At 37.5% G+C, this 24,763-nt stretch overlaps 1 protein-coding gene across 3 annotated transcripts in view; it reads right to left on the bottom strand.

Annotated features, from left to right (window-relative positions):
• The window catches only part of slc12a7b (solute carrier family 12 member 7b), a 233,137-nt gene that overhangs the window by 6,867 nt on the left and 201,507 nt on the right, over window positions 1-24,763 (bottom strand). For all 3 annotated transcript variants that reach the window (XM_051928816.1, XM_051928817.1, XM_051928818.1), the window contains exons 18-23: window positions 24,435-24,630; window positions 23,491-23,660; window positions 23,162-23,293; window positions 22,521-22,628; window positions 5,390-5,562; window positions 3,951-3,965 (exon numbers count right to left, since the gene is read on the bottom strand). In XM_051928816.1, coding sequence (XP_051784776.1) covers window positions 3,951-3,965; window positions 5,390-5,562; window positions 22,521-22,628; window positions 23,162-23,293; window positions 23,491-23,660; window positions 24,435-24,630 — 794 coding nt within the window. The remainder of the gene's footprint in view (window positions 1-3,950; window positions 3,966-5,389; window positions 5,563-22,520; window positions 22,629-23,161; window positions 23,294-23,490; window positions 23,661-24,434; window positions 24,631-24,763) is intronic.

Here is a 24,763-nt window from a genome sequence, read left to right as displayed (position 1 = left end):
TAAAATTCTGTTCTAAAGTGAAAAATTTTATATATAAATTTTTAATAAACTAGGGGGCTTTGCTCACCAACCCCTGTGTTTGGTTTTCTGGATACACACTTTTAAGATTTTTTTTTCTTTGAATTGTTGCTATTTCATTAGTTTCACTTTTTTTTACAGAACTTCTGTAAAAACAAGATTTGGAATCTTTGGAGTCCCAATATGCTGAATCTTTTAAATGAGGTCCGTAAGACATGTGTTTAATGACTTTGCACCATAATTCAGGATAGGTTTCTCTGTTTGGAATTTCAGCACAGACAAAACGATCTACATCATCAGCAGTTCATTTTTTTTGCAGAGTAACCAATAAATGCATGTGAGGCAAACCCCGTTTTTGAAATTCTCAGACTTAAACTTCAAAGCCTTACAATATTTACATACTTCAGACATATCACCTGTGTCCATATATTGATCTCTATTCGCCTTTTTGTTATTTCTCCGAGTAATAATTTCTCATTTTTTGCGCTAATGCGATATTTACTTTCTTTTTTTGACAATGTCGTTTTTTTCTGCTTTCATATTCTGTATCTTGCTCAGCATGTGTATGGCACCTACGTTTTTTTTTTTTTTTTTTTTGAGTCTTTTCATTTCCAGTTTTCATTATGTTTAACCTGCTCTGCATGTGTTTGGCCCCCTTGTTTTGTAACCTCTTTATGACGTTTTACTTTGTTTTCTACTCTGTCTTTTATTTCTGACCTTGCTTTGTCCTGCTTTTTTTCCAATGACACCTGGTCCGTGGTGATTATTTTCCCTTTTTCGAGTAATAATTTCCATTTGTTTGCGCTACTGCAATCTTTACTTTCTTTTTTTTTTATACTTTCTAATTTTCCTACTTTCATATTCTTTAATTTTCTCCACATGTGTATCGCGCCTTTTTTTTTTTTTTGAGCCTTTCGAATTCCACTGCTTTCATAATCTCTAACCTGCTCTGCATGTGTATAGCGCCAACGTTTGTGAACGTCTTTATGAAGTTCTAATTTGTCTTTTAATCTCCGTCTTTTAATTCTGAGCCCGATTGGATGTGCTTGGCTGATTATTCTTTTTCTTTTTTGCTTTTTTCTCTCCAACGCTTTTAAGTCTCTTTTCTCCATGCTGCTTTCTTCTTCGCTTAGTCGTCGATATTTCATTTATAATGTATTGTCCTTATACGCTTTATATGTACTGAGACCCTGGATCCGTGTGTGCTCAAATCCTTTAGACGACTGAATGTTTTGCTGCCCACGGTATTATTTGATACTGGTTTTAAGTAGGGCGTGTCTTGCAAGAATCTCATGTTCTACGTCATCGCGAGACGGTCCTGGGTCAATCTCTTGGCACAAAGTCTCATGTTTAAGGTCCCCGCGAGATGCTCTGTGGCCAATCTCTTTCGTCTCGTGGGTCTTCCATGATCTTAACATGAAGATCACGTCTCATCTCCCAGGATATTTTTTATAATAGAGAGATACTTTATCTGTTCTTGCAGCTTACAATAAGATTGAAGGGTACATGAGTTCACAGGTGATAGAAAAAGCCTTAAAAATTACCAAATACGTTCACTTTGAAGTAGCAAAGATTTTAATGTAAGAAAATGTGCCTTCCATGTTTATGAGGCATTCTTGTGATAATGAAAGGAAACTAGAAGTAATCATTTTATCACAGATTCTTGGTCCTGTTTTACTTGTGGCAAGAATACACCTATTCACTTGTCTGCTCACAGCTGCCATTATGATTGACGTTATGACAACCCTCCCACTCTCCCTTTGCCAAATTATATTTTCTTAATATTGTACTTGTGCTAGTTATGTTCCTCCATGGCTTGTAACAACAAGCAGATGTGTGCTTATATTATATGTATATTTTTTCCTAAATGACACTGGCATTTCACCTATTACATTTTGTGTTGCTATTTTGCAGTCTACAAAGCAATAATCACGACAAGAGGCAGTGTAGTGAAAAGAACAAAAAAAGTTTCATTGTACTTTGTACAAATAATAACATGTCTGAACTGAACCGATTACACTGCATTGCATTTTTAACACTAGCTTTAGATTTTTGAAATCATGCAGACTCTGGCAATGTGAGGCAGGAATGACAATTTTGTGATATCACTGTGTCTACACTAAAACATCTATACTGAACTTACTAATTTTCAGCCTGACTAAACTTAGGTGAATTGCTGTTGGTAAATTGTCCCTGTGCATGCCCCTGTGATGGACTGACACCCTTTTCAGGGATTGTTCCTGATGCTTCCATCTGCCCCATGATTCTGCTCTTGCTAAGAGGTTTAGGAATATGGATGGATGTATGCCTATAAAGAGGGCTTGAAGTTGGCTTACCAGCAACACCGCATAGCAACCAAAGCAATTTGTTCAACTTCAACGACTACAGAAAAGATGCAAAACATGATACAGACCGTATAGTTATACATCACATAAAGGGATCATTTTCTTGCAGATCATCTAATGTAGTCTACCTAATTTTCTGCATGAAATGTCCTGACACTGCACTCTATGTGGGAGAAACTGGACAAACACTCCGCCAGAGAATGAATTTACACAGGTACCACATTAAACGTGGCAACACAGATGTTCCTGTAGCGGCCCACTTCAACAGCCATGGACACTGTGAGAGGGACTTTAAAGTCACAGTGCTTATGGGCAACTTCAAAACACAGCAAGAGAGAAAAGAATGGGAAGTTAAACTCATGCTAAAATTTTAATTCATTACAACATGGATTGAATAAAGACAAGAGTTTTATGGCCAGATATGAGGATTGTTTACATCTCTCAGAATGACAGACAACCTGACTACAGATCCACATTGTTTTGAAAAAACTCATTACAAACTTCAAGAGATTTTGTTGGACAGTTATCTTATCCAGAGATCTTGACAATACATTGTTCTTTTCTCTCTTGTTAAATTAACCCTAGCCTGAATGAATCTATTCATTTTTTACATTTAAATTTTCACATTTAAAGATTTACCAATGTTGTTTCTTGTCCTAGAGTGTGTATATAAACATAGGGAACTCCAGTCTCTGTATTACATCTTGCCTGAAGAAGGGGCCTGAGTTGCCTTGAAAGCTTGCATATTGTAATCTTTTTAGTTAGCCAATAAAAGGTGTCATTTTGCTTGGCTTTTCTCTACATTCATAATGGCTAACATGGTACAACACCCTAGTACTACTGTAATTAAGATATATATGGACAGTATGACTAGCCATGTACTGTAATTCATTATATACACTTACCATTCAAAATGCATGCATCATACTTTCCAATTAGTTACAATATTAGTAAAGCACAAAGACTTTTCCTCATGCATTATGGTTAAAATGATCTTGGTTAGCATTAAGAATATTATAGTTTTTATAACATCAGTGTGTGCTTTCCACATTTACCAAAAATATTTACCACAACAATATTTTTATCTAATAAGTTAACTGAGATAGTATATATAGTACATTTAGCAAAAAAGGCTCAATGCCAAAAATAAAATCTGAAGTTAATTTTAACCAATACTAAAAGTACAGTACAGGTAGTATAATAGCCATATGTGTATAATGTATAATTTGGAAAGCAACCATGACATTATTTGCAAATATTATTTGAAATTAGCTGCATGCAGAAAACAACAGCACACCTTCAGCTCACAACAGAAGTGAATTTCAGATTCCAATTTAATTATTTTTTCAAAACAAGTAGGCATAATTTTTTACTTTAAATTTTTTGCAATGACTACAATGTAAATATTTGGCCTTTGTGGAAACAATAGTTTCTTTTAACAGCTCAAAGAAGTGTCAAAAAGGTTGCATTGATATCCATGACATTAATATAATTTTCACTTCAGATTGTGTGCTGAATGTGTATGAATTTAAAAAAAATGAAAACAGTAATACAAACACATACAACTTAAGTTAAAAAATGACTTACAGGCCTTCCCATTCTCTACAAGAAAAACAGAGCACCGAAAATGTGCAGTTAATTAATTTGTAGCATTCATTTTGCAAAGAAATATGCAAAACATATCATATATGTCTACATCCTGAAATAATTACAGGACTTAACCTTAAATAAAAAGTCCAGATTCTGTTTTATAATGTTAAGTGTACAGAGCAATAAAAAAAAGTATATATGTGTGTATTTTTTTTTGCACATTTCTTAAGTAATAGCTTTTCCATTCATTTGCATGGTTCTGCTAATCTGTTCAAAAAGACTGACTTAAAATCTATACAATTCAGTGATACTGACATTTATATCAATATATCTATTTCCAGACAAATGCACAAAATAGTGCCAATGTCTTAACCGAATAAAACACTGAACAAAACTAATTAATTTAACAATGTATGTTGTATAGGAAAATGCTCTAACTGAAAAGTAAACTTTAATATCAATTGTGCTATTGTTCAGTCATGGTGGATTAGCTATTAATAACAACAGTGTTTGTAAACAAAATCCCTAAAGCTGATTCTTTAACCCTACCCAGGTTATTTTTTATCAGCATAAATTGCTTATTATAATTAACAAAATTTTCTCCAAACAATTCAAATTATGATGTATTTGTATAATGTGTGTATTATTGTATAAACAATCTTTGGATTTATTATACATCTTATTTTGGTTAGAGTACTGTAGTGGAAATATGCTACATGTAGTATTTTAAAATGTGACTGTGACAACCAACTTTAAACAACATACATACTTTTTATAGTAAATAAATTGGCCTGTATGTCTATAACTACTTTTAACAACAGATTTTGCCATGTGTGATATAAGCATTAATTACAGTATATACCATACAAAGTCAGAAATGCTATTAGTAAAAAAAAGTAATTTAGTACAAAAGTCCAAAACAGAAAAACAACTTAGTGAAGATTATAAAAACAGACTGAAAGTGCAATGTCTAAAAACTATGTTGCAAATAATCAGAATATGTGTTCTACATTAAACAAAATACATACTATGTTTTAGTTGCAAATAATGCTCTCTATTGACTACATCCTTAATACAACTGCCTCCAAAACTTTAAAAGCATTTATCTTGAGCAAAAAAATTTCATAAAGTTTATCTAGTGTTTATTGTCCTTTTGTCTCAGATCATCTATATGTCCCTAAAAACATACATTTTGAAATTAATTAAACAAATTAATAAAGTGACTCATGATCTATGGAACACTCACAAAGCATTTGGACATATATCAGATAAAATATACAAAAATTGCAGAATAATATAATTTTACACTCTTTATGTGAGAGAGCTATTTTTCATTGTCATTTGAATGTTTTTATAATACAATTGAAGAAGTGGATTATTATTATAAGTTACAAAACATTTCATTTAATTGTAAACTGCAGTAAATACACACTTACGGTTTCATGTTGAAAATGTCCTTAACACCCATTCCAGATGGGTCTCTATTTCTTTGTTTCTCTGCTATCAGCTTCTCTTTAGTCCATGTCATATGGACTCTATCTGGACTGGCATCAGCATTTTCATTGAGGAATGAATGTGATGCAGTATTCCTATCATGGATCAGCTGTGCCTAATGTTTGACAAAATAAGGCAGTGAAAATCAGTTCTACTTGCAACCCTTTTTTCTGGATGATCTGGACAACTATTTTTTGTTAACAACAATTTACATTGAAATAAAGTTTTCTCATTTGGCAGTTCAAGAACAAAACTGGAACAAAACAACATATAAAAGTACAGTAGGACACTACATCTAGCTTTTTTCTTTTCACTATCTTCACTAAATATTTTGTAATGGAAACTTGAAACTTGACTGTCCAAGTTTCAGCAGCAGATGTACTTAAAATTTTACTTTTGCATTTCTAGTCTAGGTTTTGATAAATAACTAACAACTTGTCATTTCAACTTAGTTCTTAATCACTGAATATTTTTCATTTTAATTAGAATGAAGGTGACTTGTACTTTAGTATTTTTATGTGTAAATTGTGGTTGTCATCACAATTTTTTTCTGAATGACCTTCAATTTGCATCATCACAATAAGGGCAGCAATGTCTAGCAAAGGCCTGTTGCTCATGTATCAATAATATACTGTATATCAGTGGAAAGAAAAGACTGCAGTGCTTCCGTGGATTAGTAATTAAAGCAACTAAAATTATTCAGATTAACAAAAAGCATCTTTATACAATCCACAGTGGAGCTGGGACAGATTTAAACACCATCTATCCTACTACCACGTATGTATGTATATGTGTGTGTGTATATATATATATATATATATACAGTGGTGTGAAAAACTATTTGCCCCCTTCCTGATTTCTTATTCTTTTGTATGTTTGTCACACAAAATGTTTCTGATCATCAAACACATTTAACCATTAGTCAAATATAACACAAGTAAACACAAAATGCAGTTTGTAAATGGTGGTTTTTATTATTTAGGGAGAAAAAAAAATCCAAACCTACATGGCCCTGTGTGAAAAAGTAATTGCCCCCTGAACCTAATAACTGGTTGGGCCACCCTTAGCAGCAATAACTGCAATCAAGCGTTTGCGATAACTTGCAATGTGTCTGTTACAGCGCTCTGGAGGAATTTTGGCCCACTCATCTTTGCAAAATTGTTGTAATTCAGCTTTATTTGAGGGTTTTCTAGCATGAACCGCCTTTTTAAGGTCATGCCATAGCATCTCAATTGGATTCAGGTCAGGACTTTGACTAGGCCACTCCAAAGTCTTCATTTTGTTTTTCTTCAGCCATTCAGAGGTGGATTTGCTGGTGTGTTTTGGGTCATTGTCCTGTTGCAGCACCCAAGATCGCTTCAGCTTGAGTTGACGAACAGATGGCCGGACATTCTCCTTCAGGATTTTTTGGTAGACAGTAGAATTCATGGTTCCATCTATCACAGCAAGCCTTCCAGGTCCTGAAGCAGCAAAACAACCCCAGACCATCACACTACCACCACCATATTTTACTGTTGGTATGATGTTCTTTTTCTGAAATGCTGTGTTCCTTTTACGCCAGATGTAACGGGACATTTGCCTTCCAAAAAGTTCAACTTTTGTCTCATCAGTCCACAAGGTATTTTCCCAAAAGTCTTGGCAATCATTGAGATGTTTCTTAGCAAAATTGAGACGAGCCCTAATGTTCTTTTTGCTTAACAGTGGTTTGCGTCTTGGAAATCTGCCATGCAGGCCGTTTTTGCCCAGTCTCTTTCTTATGGTGGAGTCGTGAACACTGACCTTAATTGAGGCAAGTGAGGCCTGCAGTTCTTTTGACGTTGTCCTGGGGTCTTTTGTGACCTCTCGGATGAGTCGTCTCTGCGCTCTTGGGGTAATTTTGGTCGGCCGGCCACTCCTGGGAAGGTTCACCACTGTTCCATGTTTTTGCCATTTGTGGATAATGGCTCTCACTGTGGTTCGCTGGAGTCCCAAAGCTTTAGAAATGGCTTTATAACCTTTACAAGACTGATAGATCTCAATTACTTCTGTTCTCATTTGTTCCTGAATTTCTTTGGATCTTGGCATGATGTCTAGCTTTTGAGGTGCTTTTGGTCTACTTCTCTGTGTCAGGCAGCTCCTATTTAAGTGATTTCTTGATTGAAACAGGTGTGGCAGTAATCAGGCCTGGGGGTGGCTACGGAAATTGAACTCAGGTGTGATACACCACAGTTAGGTTATTTTTTAACAAGGGGGCAATTACTTTTTCACACAGGGCCATGTAGGTTTGGATTTTTTTTCTCCCTAAATAATAAAAACCATCATTTAAAAACTGCATTTTGTGTTTACTTGTGTTATATTTGACTAATGGTTAAATGTGTTTGATGATCAGAAACATTTTGTGTGACAAACATGCAAAAGAATAAGAAATCAGGAAGGGGGCAAATAGTTTTTCACACCACTGTGTGTGTATATATATATATATATATATATATATATATATATATATATATATATATATATATATATATATATATATATATATATATATATATATATAAAATTTATGAAGGGCTGTTCAGGAAAAAAAGATTGGTTCAGATATATATATATCGGTTTAGATACATTGGTTGAGATATATATAAATTGGTTTGCATAGATCTGTTCTGATATATATACATTGGTTGAGATACATCTGTTCAAATTTATATATATAGGTTGATATACATTGGTTTAGATATATACATCGGTTCAGATACATCCGTTCAGATATATATATTGGTTCAGATACATCCGTTCAGATATATACATCGGTTGGGATTTACGGGCAGGCACAATGTGGCCACCCAAGTTTAGCATCTCCCTTTCGCTTCATCATTGCTTCAATATTGTTGTCATTATTGCATGTATTTTATACAAGTAGCATATACCTGTCTGTCGTGTTTTGTTTCGTAAGCCGTCTTGGTTGGGGGTCCTTGATTTCAAAGCACGTTTTTTCCTTTCATTATTTAAAACACTCGCACAGATACCCGCCTCCTCGCCCCGCTCCATCCTTCCCCGGCTCAATGCACCCGCCTCACTCGCTACCTCTTGTCCCTCCCATGACAGATTCTTCTCAAAAGCCGAGTTACCGGAAAGCATTGATTGCATCCGCAGTACGCTGGTTTATCATTGACCGAAAGCCGTCTGGTGATATCTGTTATTCCGTATTGCAAGCATTTCATTAAAGGGCGATCTGCTTCAGCAAAGAACTTACTCCCATTTGCTGAAAGGATGTTATGGAGGAAAACACTGGAATAGCGCGGTTTCTTCTGAATGTTTATCAGTGATCAGGGATCAGAATGATCAGAATATCCCTGCTTCACAAGTAACGGGTGTTTAACTGTTTTTATAGTAAAACTGACAAAACGACACACATGCACACGTACACACGCACGCACACACACTCAAACTCACAAATCGTGGGTCGCACACACTACTGATTAAGTGTATGTGTCAGGGGCGATCATCAAGAGACGCTGGTTTATCATTGACCGAAAGCCGCCCGGTGATTTCTGTTATTCCGCGCACACACCAGCAGGTACACGCACACAACACACAAACTCAAACTCACAGATCATGGGTTGCACACACTACTGATTATGCGTATCTGTCAAAGGTGATTATTTTTTCACCCCATGAAACAGATTCTTCTCAAAAGCTGAGTTACCAGGAAGCATTGATAGCAACCGCAGTACCTCCCATTTTTTCACCTCAACAGACGCTGGTTTAGTTTATCATTGACCAAAAGCCGCCTGGTGATTTCTGTTATTCCGCATTGGCAGCTTTTCATTAAAGGGCCATCTGTTTCATCAAAGACATTAGTTCTGTTTGCTGAAAGGATGTTATGGAGGAAAACATTGGAATAGCGCTGTTTCTTCTGACAGTACTGTGCAAACGTTTTAGGCAGGTGTGAAAAAATGCTGTAAACAAAGAATGCTTTCAGAAATATAAATAATGATTGTTTATTGTTATCAATTTACAAAATGCAAAGTGAGCAAACAAAAAAAATTCTAAATCAAATCAATATTTGGTGTTACTACCTTTTGCCTTCAAACCAGCATCAATTCTTATAGGTACACTGGCACAAAGTCAGGGATTTTGTGGGATTATAGTCAGGTGTATGATCAACCAATTATACCAAACAAGTGCTAATGATCATCAATGTCACACGTAGGTTGAAACACAGTCATTAACTGAAACAGAAACAGCTGTGTAGGTGGCTTAAAACTGGGTGAGGAACAGCCAAACTCTGCTACCAAGGTGAGGTTGTGGAAGACAGTTTCATGGCAAGATTGAGGACAGCAACAAGACACAAGGTAGTTATACTGCATCAGCAAGGTCTCTCCCAGACAAAGATTTCAAAGCAGACTGGGGTTTCAAGATGTGCTGTTCAAGCTCTTTTGAAGAAGCACAAAGAAATGGGCAACGTTGAGGATCGTAGACACAGTGGTTGGCCAAGGAAACTTAGTGCAACAGATGAAAGACACATCAAGCTTACTACCCTTCGAAATTGGAAGATGTCCAGCAGTGCTACCAGCTCAGAACTTGCAGAAACCAGTGGGATCCAGGTACACCCATCTACTGTCCGGAGAAGTCTGGCCAGAAGTGGTCTTCATGGAAGAGTTGCAGCCAAAAAGCCATACCTCCGACGAGGAAACAAGGCCATGCGACTCAAGTATGCACGAAAACATAGGAACTGGGGTGCAGAAAAATGGCAGCAGGTGCTCTGGACTGATGAGTCAAAATTTGAAATATTTGGCTGTAGCAGAAGGCAGTTTGTTCGTTGAAGGGCTGGAGAGCGGTACAATAATGAGTGTCTGCAGGCAACAGTGAAGCATGGTGGAGGTTCCTTGAACGTTTGGGGCTGCATTTCTGCAAATGGAGTTGGAGATTTGGTCAGGATTAATGGTGTTCTTAATGCTGATAAATACAGAGATCCCTCGCTATATCACGCTTTGACTTTCGCGGCTTCACTCTATCGCGCTTTTTTCTCATACACGCTTACGTCACTACACGTGCGCTTTCTGAGAACTTTTATCTAAGCCCCATGATGGCTCCTAAACGTGCTGCTTTTTCTAAGCCTTCTGACAATGAAACTAAGCGCCGGAGGAAGATGCTTACCATCCAGGAGAAGGTGAAACTATTGGTTATGATCAAAGATGGCAATACCCTACAAAAGCCTCCTCATGCATATGAAAAGACAGCGGCAGCAACTGCCTATCAAGATGTTCTTCAGCCGCGCACCCAGACACCCACTGCCTACTCCTAGTACTCCTTCAGCGGAAGAAGACAACGACGCACCTGCTGAAGATACTGCACCACCTTGTCACGCTTGGGTCACAGATTTGCACAGAGACACAGGAGGTTGTAGAAAAAAAAAGAACTTTATTCAAAGCACTGCAAACAAACATTTGTCTCTTGCTCCATGACAAGTCAGAGATGACAGTTCCGCCAGGAGCAGAGAATGTCTGAGAGAGAGAGAGAGAGAGAGAGAGAGAGAGAGAGAGAGAGAGAGAGAGAGAGAGAGAGAGAGAGAGAGAGAGAGAAACAAAACAACCAATTCCAAAGCTGAGAGGCGCTGCACAATACTTTTAAGTAAGCGGAGTACTGCGTGAGAGGTTTATCGCGCATTTTAGCGCAAGAAGGGTAAGGAGCAATGTGAAGGTAGACTGTCAGCTGTTTCAGGGGTTTTCCCAGGGGCGTCTGTGTCCTCTGAGGGTGCGATCAGCGCTCCAGCTTACAACCTGAAGACTCTCCTACTGAGCTTGTGCCTTCATAGGTTAGTGGTTGTGTGTAAGAACTGTGTGTGTGTGTAATTAAATGTACAGTACAATAATAATAATATGATATTTGTAACGTCTAATGTGTCTTATTTTCTCTTATTTTGTCTAATATATTGGGTAATACGAGTGTAATGGTGACTAAAGGGTGTTATTTCATGTCTAGAGGGCTCTAATAATGTTAAAAAACGTATTTAGAAGGTCGTAAAAAGGTTTTCTATACTCTAACTGCGAAAATATTCGATTTATAAATAAAGAATCCTACTTACGAAAATTCATTTATCGCGGTAGAGTCTGGAACGGATTAACCGTGATAAACGAGGGTTCACTGTACAGGCAGATACTTATCCATCATGCAATACCATCAGGGTGGTGTATGATTGGCCCCAAATTTATTCTGCAGCAGGACAACGACCCCAAAAATACAGCCAAAGTCATTAAGAACTATCTTCAGCGTAAAGAAGAACAAGAAGTCCTGGAAGTGATGGTATGGCCCCCACAGAGCCCTGATCTCAACATCATTGAGTGTGTCTGGGATTACATGAAGAGACAGAAGATCTGTGGTTAGTTCTCCAAGATATTTGGAACAACCTACCAGCCGAGTTCCTTCAAAAACTGTGTGCAAGTGTACCTAGAAGAATTGATGCTGTTTTGAAGGCAAAGGGTGGTCACACCAAATATTGATTTGATTTAGATTTCTATTTTGTTCATTCACTGCATTTTGTTGATTGATGAAAATAAATGATTAACACTTCCATTTTTGAAAGCATTCTTTGTTTACAGCGTTTTTTCACACCTGTCTAAAACTTTTGCACAGTACTGTATATATATTATATATACACTGTATACACACATACACAAAGTATATATACAGGGTATCCATAAAGTCTGTGTGCAATTTAAAACAGTTGTAACTTTGTAAGTATATGTGATAGAAAGAATTCGTAAAAAGGATTAGAAAGCTTGATGTATCTAGTTTCTATAGAAGTTTTATTTTTGTCACATTTGGGGAACTAAAAATCCACGAGTCTGTTGAACATGAAAGAGATTCTCCCAAAGTTAATGTGTGGTGTGCTTTGGGAAACAATCAAGTCACAGGGCCATTCTTTTTTGTAGGGCGTGTTGTTAATGGTGATAGCTATTTAGAAATGCTGCAAAATTACTTTATTCCTCAACTTAAAACAATTAGGACTGATACAGAATACAGTGTTTCAACAAGATGGTGCCCCTTGTTACTTTGCTTTGCATGTTAGGGAATTTCTCATGTAGAAACTGTCTAACAGATCGATTGGAAGAGGTGGACCATTTTCTTGGCATCCACGTTCGCCAGATTTGAATCTACTGGATTTCTTTATATGGGGACACGTATAAACTAATGTTTATTCAACCAAACCTCGATCTTTAGAAGACTTGCAACCTAGGATAACTGAAGTGATTGCTGAACAGCCTATCCAGACCATTACCTCCCTCGGAGTGCTAGAGGGCAGCCCCCCTGGCGTGTAGCAATGCCATGGGTTTGGAGCATGGAAGCTCAACCCTCTTGGGGCCTGTGGCCACTGCCAGGGGGCGCTTAGAGAACTGCTGACCCCTTGTGCTGCCAGAAGTAGGTCAGTGAGCACCTGGACCACTTCTGGATGCCTTATAAAAGGAGACAGCAGCCACTACTCTGGAAGCCAGAGTCGGGTGGAAGAGGATGACGCTTTCTGGTGGAGGAGTGGAGGCAAATAAAGAGAAAGGAAGAAAAAAAGAACACAAGTATGTTTGTGCTTTTGTGATATATTGATTTTAAAGGCTACTTTAGATCTAAAGCTGTTTAAGCCAATTCAAAAATGTGAATCGTATCAGTTTGTACAGTATTTTCATTCAATTATTAAGAACTCAGTTGAAGGTTAGGGTCCAAGGATGAGGAATACTAATGATGCTGCAAACATGTTAGAAATATTACATTTTCATATCTGGTTGTTGCAATTGCTTTACAAAAAAAGAAAACAGTGGCACACTAAACATCGTACAAATAAGGGAGAAGGAAGCAGTCACAGCTAACATATGACTACCTCTTCTTCTAGTTTGCCATCAAGGCGAAAAACACGGACATCGTGGCCCTCAGATTGATGATTAGTGTGATTCTTCCTTCTAATGGAGTCATGAGACTCATCAGTGATGCTCTGAATCTGGGACACAATGATCACCAGTTACCCTCTCATGTATGCCAACTGGCATACAAGAGAGGAAAACTGGCATTTAGTAAACATAGTTATTACAAATTAGCACTTTTAAATGTTATACTTATCACATTGCAAGTAAAAAAAGAAATATTGCAATATTTATCTCTATTCAGACTTACCATTTTTCTTATTACCATGGACAACAAGATCAACAATGATGATGTTAAATGTAATGCAATAATACCAGAATCAAATCCAAATAATGTCAGCATCAGCAAAATGTTGAGGTAATCAGTGAAAAGTCAAAGCTATTTCTTATGTAAAGCGAATAGTAATTTGATAATAAGGTACAATCCAAGAGTGACAAAGTTGGAAAAGCAACTTTTCTTTTTAAGCATAACTTACGTGATAAAGGTGGTATACTATAACAGAAATTTAATCTTACAACAGAATCTCAGTTGAAGGTACCTTACATGGCAGGTAAACTTTACCATGTAAAATCTAAGCACACTTAAAATAGAACATGATACAAATGACAATAAAACTGTAAGAAACGTTTTTAATATTCAAATTTTTTTTTAACTTAACTGTATGTTAGGACTCATAGAAACATTTTCTATGACACAGAAGTAACCAGTATTTAGAACGTAGGAAATAAGTTAGAAAAGGTGGAAGTGGTTGTATAATTACTGTTACTTAATAGGCTATTCCTTCTGTGAAAGAAAAATCTCTCTGGTGAAAAGCATTAAGATATTTAAATGTTCTTTGATCTCATATTTAACAAAAATAATACTTTTCTTTTTTCACATAGGTCTGTAGAATGTAAAAGAAATAGAATAATGAAAATTAGCAAAAATATGATCTGAAAAGCAGTAGAGAAGTTAAATGAATTCTTCAGTACCCAAAACATACTTCAGTGACAGTCCCAGCTTCACAAATTACAATTGTTACATAATAAAGTACTTTTGTAATTGTAAAAGAAAGAAAAATAATTTAGAAAAATAAATGTTTTGAATAAATTTGTAGAAATCTTTTGAATTAAAAAACACAGTAAACAATACTTGAAAAATACCCACCTGGTTTTTGCTCTAAAACAACCATACATGGACTATGCTAATCAACCTCATACATATGCAATCATGCAGACCTTCATTGGCTAATAGAGCAACCTCACACTTGAAGCATCGAGACTCCACCACATGCAGCCGCGCTCCACAACTGAGGAGTGAACAAGATCATGTGCTGCATTAAAGTGGCTCTCCTCTACATTCTAGAGTGTCAGGGAAAGGTGTAATATGACAGGAATCTGAGTGGGCAGCAGTAATGACATGATTGCTGTTACGATGAATAGCACAGGCCATATGAAAATCTGAGGGTTCAGCCAGTTACTTATCAACAAGCCAGCCACCACATATAGTACCAACACTTCTGCCAAAGCTATAGTATGTTGCTTCAAAATATATGAATCTCAGGTTGACACCAGGATGCAGATCCATAACATGTTTCACTCTCATCTTGGCACAACCAAAGTTGTGTGTTAATGGAATGGAACTGCTTATGGTTAACAAAAGCAGCTTCATTCTTCAAAGTGCTATGATTATGGACAATGTTGCAAACTGCTTTTTTATGCTGGCAAAACATTATTATGTTTTATGTATGTACACCCATGCCATACGAACACCAGATATACAGTGGAACCTCGGTTTGCGAGCATAATTAATTCCGGAAACGTGTTCGTAGTCCAAAGCACTCATATATCAAAGTGAATTTCCCCATAAGAAATAATGGAAACTCATATGATTTATTCCACAAATGATTAATACAAATTATAAAGTAAAAATACATAAAACAAATTAACCTGCACTTTACCTTTGAAAAGAATCATGGCTGGTGTGAGTGAGTTTCTAAACTCTTGTGGGATTGCACCCAACGGGACGACACGTGGAAGAGCGTCCCAAAGCAATCGCAGTCTCCCAGCGCTGTAGCAGTTCACCGTAAAAGCGAATCCGAAAAGATTGCGGACATGCTATAAGCACCTGCTGTCGATGGGTGATACAAGGAACATTATAAATGTGCAGGGCTCTGCCTGACTGCTGTGTCTGTGTAGTATAAATAACCGCGCTGTTGCTGTTTCAAGTTGAATAAAGCTGATGTTGCTAAAGTACTGAGACTCAGCTTAGTGTTTTAGGGTGTAAGACGTGGACTCGCACGTCACAGCACACACGTGCGCACGAGCACACACACACACACACACGCACGCACGCGCACACACAGTCACAATGCTAATGCTGTAGTAAACAGTATACACTCATACGGATGTTGACTATATGAGTGAGGCACGCCGACTCAGATGGAGAATAGGAGACGATTGCCCACAATCCCACAGCGAGTGAGAGAGAGAGAGAGGAACCATCAGCTCAGTTGTGATCACATGACGCTCAGCAGACAAAGCGTATACATACTACTTGTACTGCAAGACCTCGCTCGTTTATCAAGTCAAAATTTATTAAACATTTTTGCTTGTCTTGCAAAACACTCGTAAACCAAGTTACTCGCAAACCGAGGTTCCACTGTAGTGCCTTGCCAGTCGGTGAATGGTTTCCTTCACAGCACACATGATGGAATGAAGCTTGACTGAGATATTCCTGACTTGTTGGCCAGTTCCCTGAGAATTGACAACAGGCAGCTGATATAAAACCAAAAAAGGTTCATCAAAACAAGCAGCAGATTGGCCCTTTTAAAAGAGAACTAAAACTAAGTGTGTATATATATATATTTATCACTTTTGAGGTTTATTATGTTTGCCAAGTCAATGCATATTATAACAGCTCAGTAATATGATTTACAGTATTTTGTGTGCGAGTTGTCAATTTAGTTGGTTTGGCTGCATTTCCCTTGTAATAGATGGCATACATGGGCTGGCATCCTGGCCACGATTGACCTTTACCTGGTCAGGAGACCAAAGCAATTGAGGGATAGAGGGGAGATGACAACTGGTGAATATTTTCTCCAGTCCACTAGATTGTGGCATCCCTGTGCCTCGGTAACCATTCAGATACCCAGAGAACATGCTGGGAATTGGAATCCCAGAGTTTGAACCCTGTTGGGTTTGGTGGGTGCCAGGATGGGGTGTTGCAAGTGTTTACAATCCCTGATTTGAGGGACTTTTGTCTGACTCAGAATTGTTTCCAACAGACCACATTCTTACACCGTAAATACTCCCAGTTCTGAGATAAAGGAGACGCTCAACCTCACCTCAGAGAGTCAAGAATTGGGAGGCAGGATAATTCCTCCTCACATAGAGGAACAGAAGGAAAGAAGGAGCATCAGAACATCGATTGTGTGCATTTGGCTGTGTTCACTTTGGAAAAGTGTTGGTAATCAATGAAGCTCCATTATTTGAATCCAGGACTGTGTTGTGTGGAGTAGAGTCTGAGCTTTGGGACACCCCCTTGTGGTTACACTCACCAGATCAAGGGTGCTGTGAGTTTCTCCAAAATGTTGCATACAAATGGGTCAGACTTGCTGTAAACATGCTGGAGATGGAGACGTGACACAAGATGTCTTTTCAAACGAAAGAGAAGTGGCTGGGAGTTAAAAAAAAACATATCTTGCTCCTTAAAAACTTGTGTTTTGGTTGCTGCTAAGGAGTCATGCAGGAATTTTTTTAAAGCTTTTATCCTTTTAGAAGGGTTTTTTTTTTGCTTGCTTTTCAACTGCACAGGAGCAAAATTAGCTGGGTGTTTGGGGGTGCATTTGGAAAAGTTACTTGTTACGTGTACTTGCTCTTGTTATTTGTATTCAAACTAGTGTTGGCAGGCAAGGCAGTAACTAGCAGTAGCTGACACTGGTAAGTAAATAACCAACATCATAGCGATTCCTTAGTAGGTAAAAAAAGAAAGGCAGCAGCTGACTTCAAAGTGGTAAAGAAAAAGGCCTTGTGGCACTTAGGCACACAGTTAATCTTAAGATGCTGATTAAGCACAGGCAGCTGTAGGAAAAGAAGAAATGAACTAGCAGCAGATATTCACAAAGCAAGTCTTTCTAGAATGCCTCCCCAGACCATCATTGACCCACCATCAAACTGGTCATGCTGAACGATGTTAAGGCTAAAACTAATTAACAACCCCGTCTGCTACTTAACTGACCAGAACAATATCCTGGTTAAGTTTGCAGATGATGCCAAGATAGGTGGAATGGCAAATAATCTGGAATCTGTTGAATCATTACAGAGCGACTTGGACAGCATACAGGCTTGGGCAGATTTGCAGCAGATGAAATTTAATGTCAGTAAATGTAAAGTATTATACGTATAAAATAAAAATGTTAGGTCTGAATACACAATGGGAGGGTCTGGAAATTGAAAGTACACCTTACGAGAAGGATTTAAGAGTTGTAGTGGCAATAGAGTATAAACGTCTGGAAAGCGTTCAGAAGCCATTAAGAAGGTTAACAGAATTTTAGGTTATATAGCATGATGTATAAAGTACACGTCCAAGGAGGTTATGCTAAAGCTTTATAATGCACTGGTGAGGCCTCATCTGGAGTACTGGGTACAGTTTTGGTCTCCAGGCTACAAAAAAACCAAAGCAGTACTAGAAAAAGTCCAGAGAAGAGTGACTATGTTGATTCCTGGGTTACAGGGCATGAATTATGAGTTTAAGCAAAAGTAGATTAAGAGGAGACAACTTAAGTGTTTAAAATTATGAAGGGAATTAGTACAATAGATTGAGACTATTATTTTAAAATCAGTTCATTAAGAACACGGGGACACAATTGGAAACTTGTTAAGGGTAAATTTTGCACAAACATTAGGAAGGTTTTCTTTACATGGACAACCATAGACAGTTGGAATAAGCTACTAAGTAGTGTGGTAGACAGTAGGATTGGACTTGATGTTTTTTATAAGAATTAAGTGGATAGGACTAGCAAGCTTTGTTGGGCTGAATGTCCTGTTCCAGTCTAGATTGTTGTAATGTTATAAATATATCCAAGTTGTCCTGTCAAGTTTTCTTATGTAAATTTATACATTTGCATGGAAAGCGGTGTATTCAAGTTCTATAAATCTGACCCCATGACTTTCTCTGCATAGTTTTTTTTTGGTTCTTTATTTTTCGCCTTATACAATTTCTTTTATTAGGAATTTGTTCGTTTCGCATACCCCTTGGGGTCACAGCGCAGGGTCAGCCATTGTACAGCGCCCCTGGAGCAATTACAGGTTAAGGGTCTTGCTCAAGAGCCCAGCAGAGTAGGATCTCTTTTGGCAGCAACCTTCTAGATACCAGCGCAGATCCTTAGCCTCAGAGCCACCACTCCGCTCTTTTGTTTACTACTTTACAACTGAAGTCCCATATAAATGAAGGTTTCACTTCTTGTCTATTCCAAACTATATTCCTTATTATTGAAACCTTAACAGTTATGGGAAAAAAAGTTTAGAATTAACAGCATTGGAAAACTTGACCTATTTAAAAAGTACTACTAAAACGCGTTACTGCTACATGGCATCCAACAGACATGTTCTCCTACTAAAGTAGGTATGTAAGTCTGCAATTAGGAAAGGATGAACTGTACAGGTGAATAATGTGATCATGCACAAGTATGCTTTGAATTTTAAGCTTGCCATCTTGTGTAGAATGTTCATATTGATTAAAAAAAAATATTTCTTTTTCCAGTCATTATCTATTGCTCAGCAGTTTGGCAACAATATTTTACAAACCCCTTTATTAAATAAATCTTGCTAGCAGACTTTGAAAGCATTGGATGAAATCTACTCATTCAGAGTTTTGACATCTGGTCAGAGCACATAGTCCACTGAAACTCAAATAATTTGACAAAATATTCCCCCACCCCCTTAATTCTTTACCAAGGCCCCAAAACATCTTCACTCTTCATTCTTTTAAGCTTTCATTTTAATAAATAAGAAGCATTCCAGGAACAATAAAAGCGGATGAGCTCTGTCTCTAGAGAAGCATTAGAGAGGAAGGAAAAAGCATTTGTTAAGAATAAACTGAGACTCAGCAGCATTGTGTCTATTGTCTGAATTAAGGTCCATTGTTCATTAAGATTTGAACAAAACTCTGAATGATCAGGTTTGTCTATTCTTGTCCATCCGATCTAATATGTGGTTAAATCAAGGGTTTAATGCATGTAGCAATGTACCAGAATATAGACAAATAAATAAGTTAGGTGCAACGTACACTATTCTTTTTTTTTTTTTTTTAACAGCAGTTAATACTTAAATTCACAATATGACTCTGCCATATATTGTGTTTAAAAATAACATTACCAAAAATAAACTATAACTGTGATATGTGAAGGGAAAAATATATAGTCTTTTAACTCATCACTCTACAGTTATATAACAAAACTTTATTTAAGGTTTTATTTGTTTAACTAGTAACTTACATAAAGCAAAACCCTAGAAAATACAGTGCATCTGGAAAGTATTAACAGCGCATCACTTTTTCCACATTTTGTTATGTTACAGCCTTATTCCAAAATGGATTAAATTCATTTTTTTCCTCAGAATTCTACACACAACACCCCATAATGACAATTTGAAAAAAGTTTACTTGACATTTTTGTAGTACTAGGGTGTTGTACCGTGTTAGCCATTATGAATGTAGAGAAAAGCCAAGCAAAATGACACCTTTTATTGGCTAACTAAAAAGATTACACTATGCAAGCTTTCGAGGCAACTCAGGCCCCTTCTTCAGTCGAGTTGCCTCGAAAACTTGCATATTGTAATCTTTTTAGTTAGCCAATAAAAGGTGTCATTTTGCTTGGCTTTTTTTGACATTTTTGCAAATTTATTAAAAATAAAAAAATTGAGAAAGCACATGTACATAAGTATTCACAGCCTTTGGCATGAAGCTCAAAATTGAGCTCAGGTGCATCCTGTTTCCCCTGATCATCCGTGAGATGTTTCTGCAGCTTAGTTGGAGTCCACCTGTGGTAAATTCAGTTGATTGGAAATGATTTGGAAAGGCACACACCTGTCTATATAAGGTCCCACAGTTGCCAGTTCATGTCACAGCACAAACCAAGCATGAAGTCAAAGGAATTGTCTGTAGACCTCCGAGACAGGATTGTCTCGAGGCACAAATCTGGGGAAAGTTACAGAAAAATTTCTGCTGCTTTGAAGGTCCCAATGAGCACAGTTGCCTCCATCACCCGTAAGTGGAAGAAGTTCGAAACCACCAGGAGCTGGCTGAGCGATCGGGGGAGAAGGGCCTTAGTCAGGGAGGTGACCAAGAACCCAATGGTCACTCTGTCAGAGCTCCAGAGGTTCTCTGTGGAGAGAGGAGAACCTTCCAGTAGGACAACCATCTCTGCAGCAATCCACCAATCAGGCCTGTATGGTGGAGTGGCCAGACAGAAGCCACTCCTTAGTAAAAGGCACATGGCAGCCCGCCTGAAGTTTGCCAAAAGGTACCTGAAGGACTCTCAGACCATGAGAAAGAAAATTCTCTGGTCTGATGAGACAAATATTGAACTCTTTGGTGTGAATGCCAGGCGTCACGTTTGGAGGAAACCAGGCACCGCTCATCACCAGGCCAATACCATCCCTACAGTGAAGCATGGTGGTGGCAGCATCATGTTGTGGAGATGTTTTTCAGTGGCAGGAACTGGGAGACTAGTCAGGATAAAGGGAAAGATGACTGCAGCAATGTACAGAGACATCCTAGATGAAAACCTGCTCCAGAGCGCTCTTGACCTCAGACTGGGGCGACGGTTCATCTTTCAGCAGGACAACGACTCTAAGCACACAGCCAAGATATCAAAGGAGTGGCTTCAGGACAACTCTGTGAATGTCATTGAGTAGCCCAGCCAGAGCCCAGACTTGAATCCGATTGAACATCTCTGGAGAGATCTTAAAATGGCTGTGCACTGACGCTTCCTATCCAACCCGATGGAGCTTGAGAGCGGCTGTAAAGAGGAATGGGCGAAACTGGCCAAGGATAGGTGTGCCAAGCTTGTGGCATCATATTCAAAAAGACTTGAGGCTGTAATTGCTGCCAAAGGTGCATCGACAAAGTATTGAGCAAAGGCTGTGAATACTTATGTACATGTGATTTCTCAGTTTTTTTATTTTTAACAAATTTGCAAAAACCTCAAGTAAACTTTTTTCACGTTGTCATTATGGGGTGTTGTGTGTAGAATTTTGAGGAAAAAAATTAATTTAATCCATTTTGGAATAAGGCTGTAACATAACAAAATGTGGAAAAAGTGATGCTCTGTGAATACTTTCCAGATGCACTGTAACTACAGTATTACTATTATTAATAATTATGCAAATGTACACTCATGATAAATGTTACCTAGACAATTTATGGATTCATTCATCTTTCCTATGATGGATGATGGATGCCAAATCAGTTGGTACCAAACAAGGAGCAGACTTTGGATGGAAAAATCCTAATATAGGTGAATGCTAGTACCATCCAAAAGGACTGCTTGATTAAAAATAAGCATTTAAATTTGCACAACAAATCTGCGTTAATGGACACCCATCCATCCATCCATCCATCCATTGTCTCCCGCTTATCCGAGGTCGGGTCGCGGGGGCAGCAACTTGAGCAGAGATGCCCAGACTTCCCTCTCCCCGGCCACTTCTTCTAGCTCTTCCGGGAGAATCCCAAGGCGTTCCCAGGCCAGTCGAGAGACATAGTCCCTCCAGCGTGTCCTGGGTCTTCCCCGGGGCCTCCTCCCGGTTGGACGTGCCTGGAACACCTCACCAGGGAGGCATCCAGGAGGCATCCTGATCAGATGCCCGAGCCACCTCATCTGACTCCTCTCGATGCGGAGGAGCAGCGGCTCTACTCTGAGCCCCTCCCGGATGACTGAGCTTCTCACCCTATCTTTAAGGGAAAGCCTAATGGACACCCTATTCATTTTAATGCATTTGTTTAAATCACAGATGCCCGTGTGAAAAGGGTTACTTTTGCTTATTAAGTTACCTCATCAAAAATGTACACTTCAGTAATAGTAAACTTTTTAAATACAGTATCAGAATTATGCCTGCTCTGTAAACAGTGAAATTATAATACAAGACCATTACTTTACTTTGCCTTCTTCAAATCCTGCAGTAAGAAAAATCAATGGCTTACTTCTCGTTCCCTTTCTGTTCTGGAAAGTTGCATCTGCTTTAGCATTTGAGACCTCTGTTCCATTACCAAGGTTTTTTCATATGTGAAAGCAGAGATGTCACTTTCATGCTAAAAGAAAGAATTTAGAAATTAGATATGCAACTTATCTGTTCTATACAAGAATACATTGAAATGAATTATGAAATGAATTAAACAAGAAGTTTTGAGTACAGGGCAACCATAGAGTATATTTTTATTTTCTATTCTCCTAATGCTTCCAAGACAATTATCTAAATTCTGAACATGATCAAGGTACTACATTACCTTTAACTAAAGAGTATATATGGATTTGAAGTTCTGTTTTTGAAAAAGTGCTATGGTCATGTTTGATCTTTGAAAACATTAGTTCACTGCACTTCACATACATAGGCCAAGCAATCTAAAGTGTTGAATCAATTACCATCTTGTAGCTCTGGTCTCTCTTTCAACATATGTTTTAATGTCGGCAAAGTATAGCACCTAAATTAAGAGATATACAGTATATGGTTCTAACTTTATACCAAAATTGAAAAACCTGTTTCTTAAGAGTGAAACAGTCTGAAAGATATGGTCCATGGACTTTCTAGGTTAGAAACTCTGATGGGTATTATGTAAAAACGTACCATTTCAACAACCTCAACGTCAGCATTTAAGCGCAAATGATACAAAAATTTCTGCAAATCTTTTTTCATCTGAATGCTGTTGTCATTCATTTGAGCTACAGTAAACATGCGCATTTTGCATTTCCTCCAAACCTGTAAAGACATATGAATATTTGATTTATTCACTGCTTGGAATGAATTAATTAGCAGAAATAAACACCTTTATGTAATTAGTAGAAAATTAGTAAATTAGTATAGAAGATTGGATGATTAACTTTACTACTTGGAAAACTATTTCACATTTTTTTCGTTTAGTCTTTCAGCCTACTTGACCATTAATTCAGAAATACCTTGTGCTTTCGAAGTAGGAATGGCAGTAGCATAAGTAATCCCCCATCATGGACTATCCACCAGACATCAATTGTCCCTTCACTGAAACGCTCATGATTGTCCGGGAATGAATCCACATTTCTGGCAACCAGTAAGGCTTGATGTGCTGCAGTAGTATCTCTTACAATATCTGCAACATAATGATGAATGCAATTATTTCTAAATAATAAAGCAGAGTAATGAATTTGTGTTTAATATACACAATCTATGTTAATGCTGATAGAGTTTCCAAATAGATCAGCCTATAAACTCTGTTACAAACAAAAGATCAGGGTATTTAAAGAGCTGGATTATTTACAGTGTGTCATTAAAGATGTTTCGATTTACCTTAAGATGACGACTTTAAAAGATACACACTTGTATTTCCGAAAAACTCAAATATGATTTTTAAAAATCTTAACTAAAAGGCTGGAGAGGTTGTGAATATTTACTTTTACCTGCCAGTTTAACATATCCAAGACAAGATGTAAGGTCTGTTAATCAATACATACTATTTTTTCAATGCAAATGTTATTAACATACTATCAAGATGTCAGGACTCTGCAGTTCGAGCATTGACTCTTAAAAGTCCATACTAACATACCATATTGTTTCATGCTGTAATTAGAATGAAGCAAGCGCAAGCTGAATTCCTGTTAGTAATAGTATTACTACCATATGTACAGAGTACAGTTAAATTCTTTCTTGTGTGTCCAACAAAAAGTCCAATGAGTAGTATCAGTACAGTAAGCAAGTGAATGCAGACTGACAGTGTCACACATAACAAACAGAAAAAAAAAACTTTGTTGTTTGCATACTGAAATAAAAATCACATCACCAAGGCAAATTTAACCATATTCTCCTATAAAAGTAGCATGATTCATAAATTATGTGGTAAATATTACATAATAGAAAGAATATTAACCTATAAAATTCTGCCAACAAAGAGGATCATCTGGCTGTTTCCATGAATGTGGCCAGGACATTAGTACAGTGTTGTGTTTCATTCCTCCAAGTCCAGCTGACTGGATCAGATGTGAAAATCCATCTTTTAAATTGGAAGACACAATTACATGGCAAAAACCTTTAGTTTTCTCTGCAGCCATCACTGCTTTAATATTCTACAACAGAAGGGAGATTTAGGAAAAAAAATTAACAGAAATATTCTTTTATCAGCTGGTGACATTCTATGATTAAAATTCAAATGATTCTGAATTATACCAAAGCTTACACTAAGCAGAGAATGAATACATG

This window comes from Erpetoichthys calabaricus, chromosome 6, assembly GCF_900747795.2.
Source record: "Erpetoichthys calabaricus chromosome 6, fErpCal1.3, whole genome shotgun sequence".
Classification (NCBI taxonomy): domain Eukaryota; kingdom Metazoa; phylum Chordata; class Cladistia; order Polypteriformes; family Polypteridae; genus Erpetoichthys; species Erpetoichthys calabaricus.
Note: the sequence above shows the minus strand (reverse complement) of the source record. Positions and strands in the feature narration are given on the sequence as shown.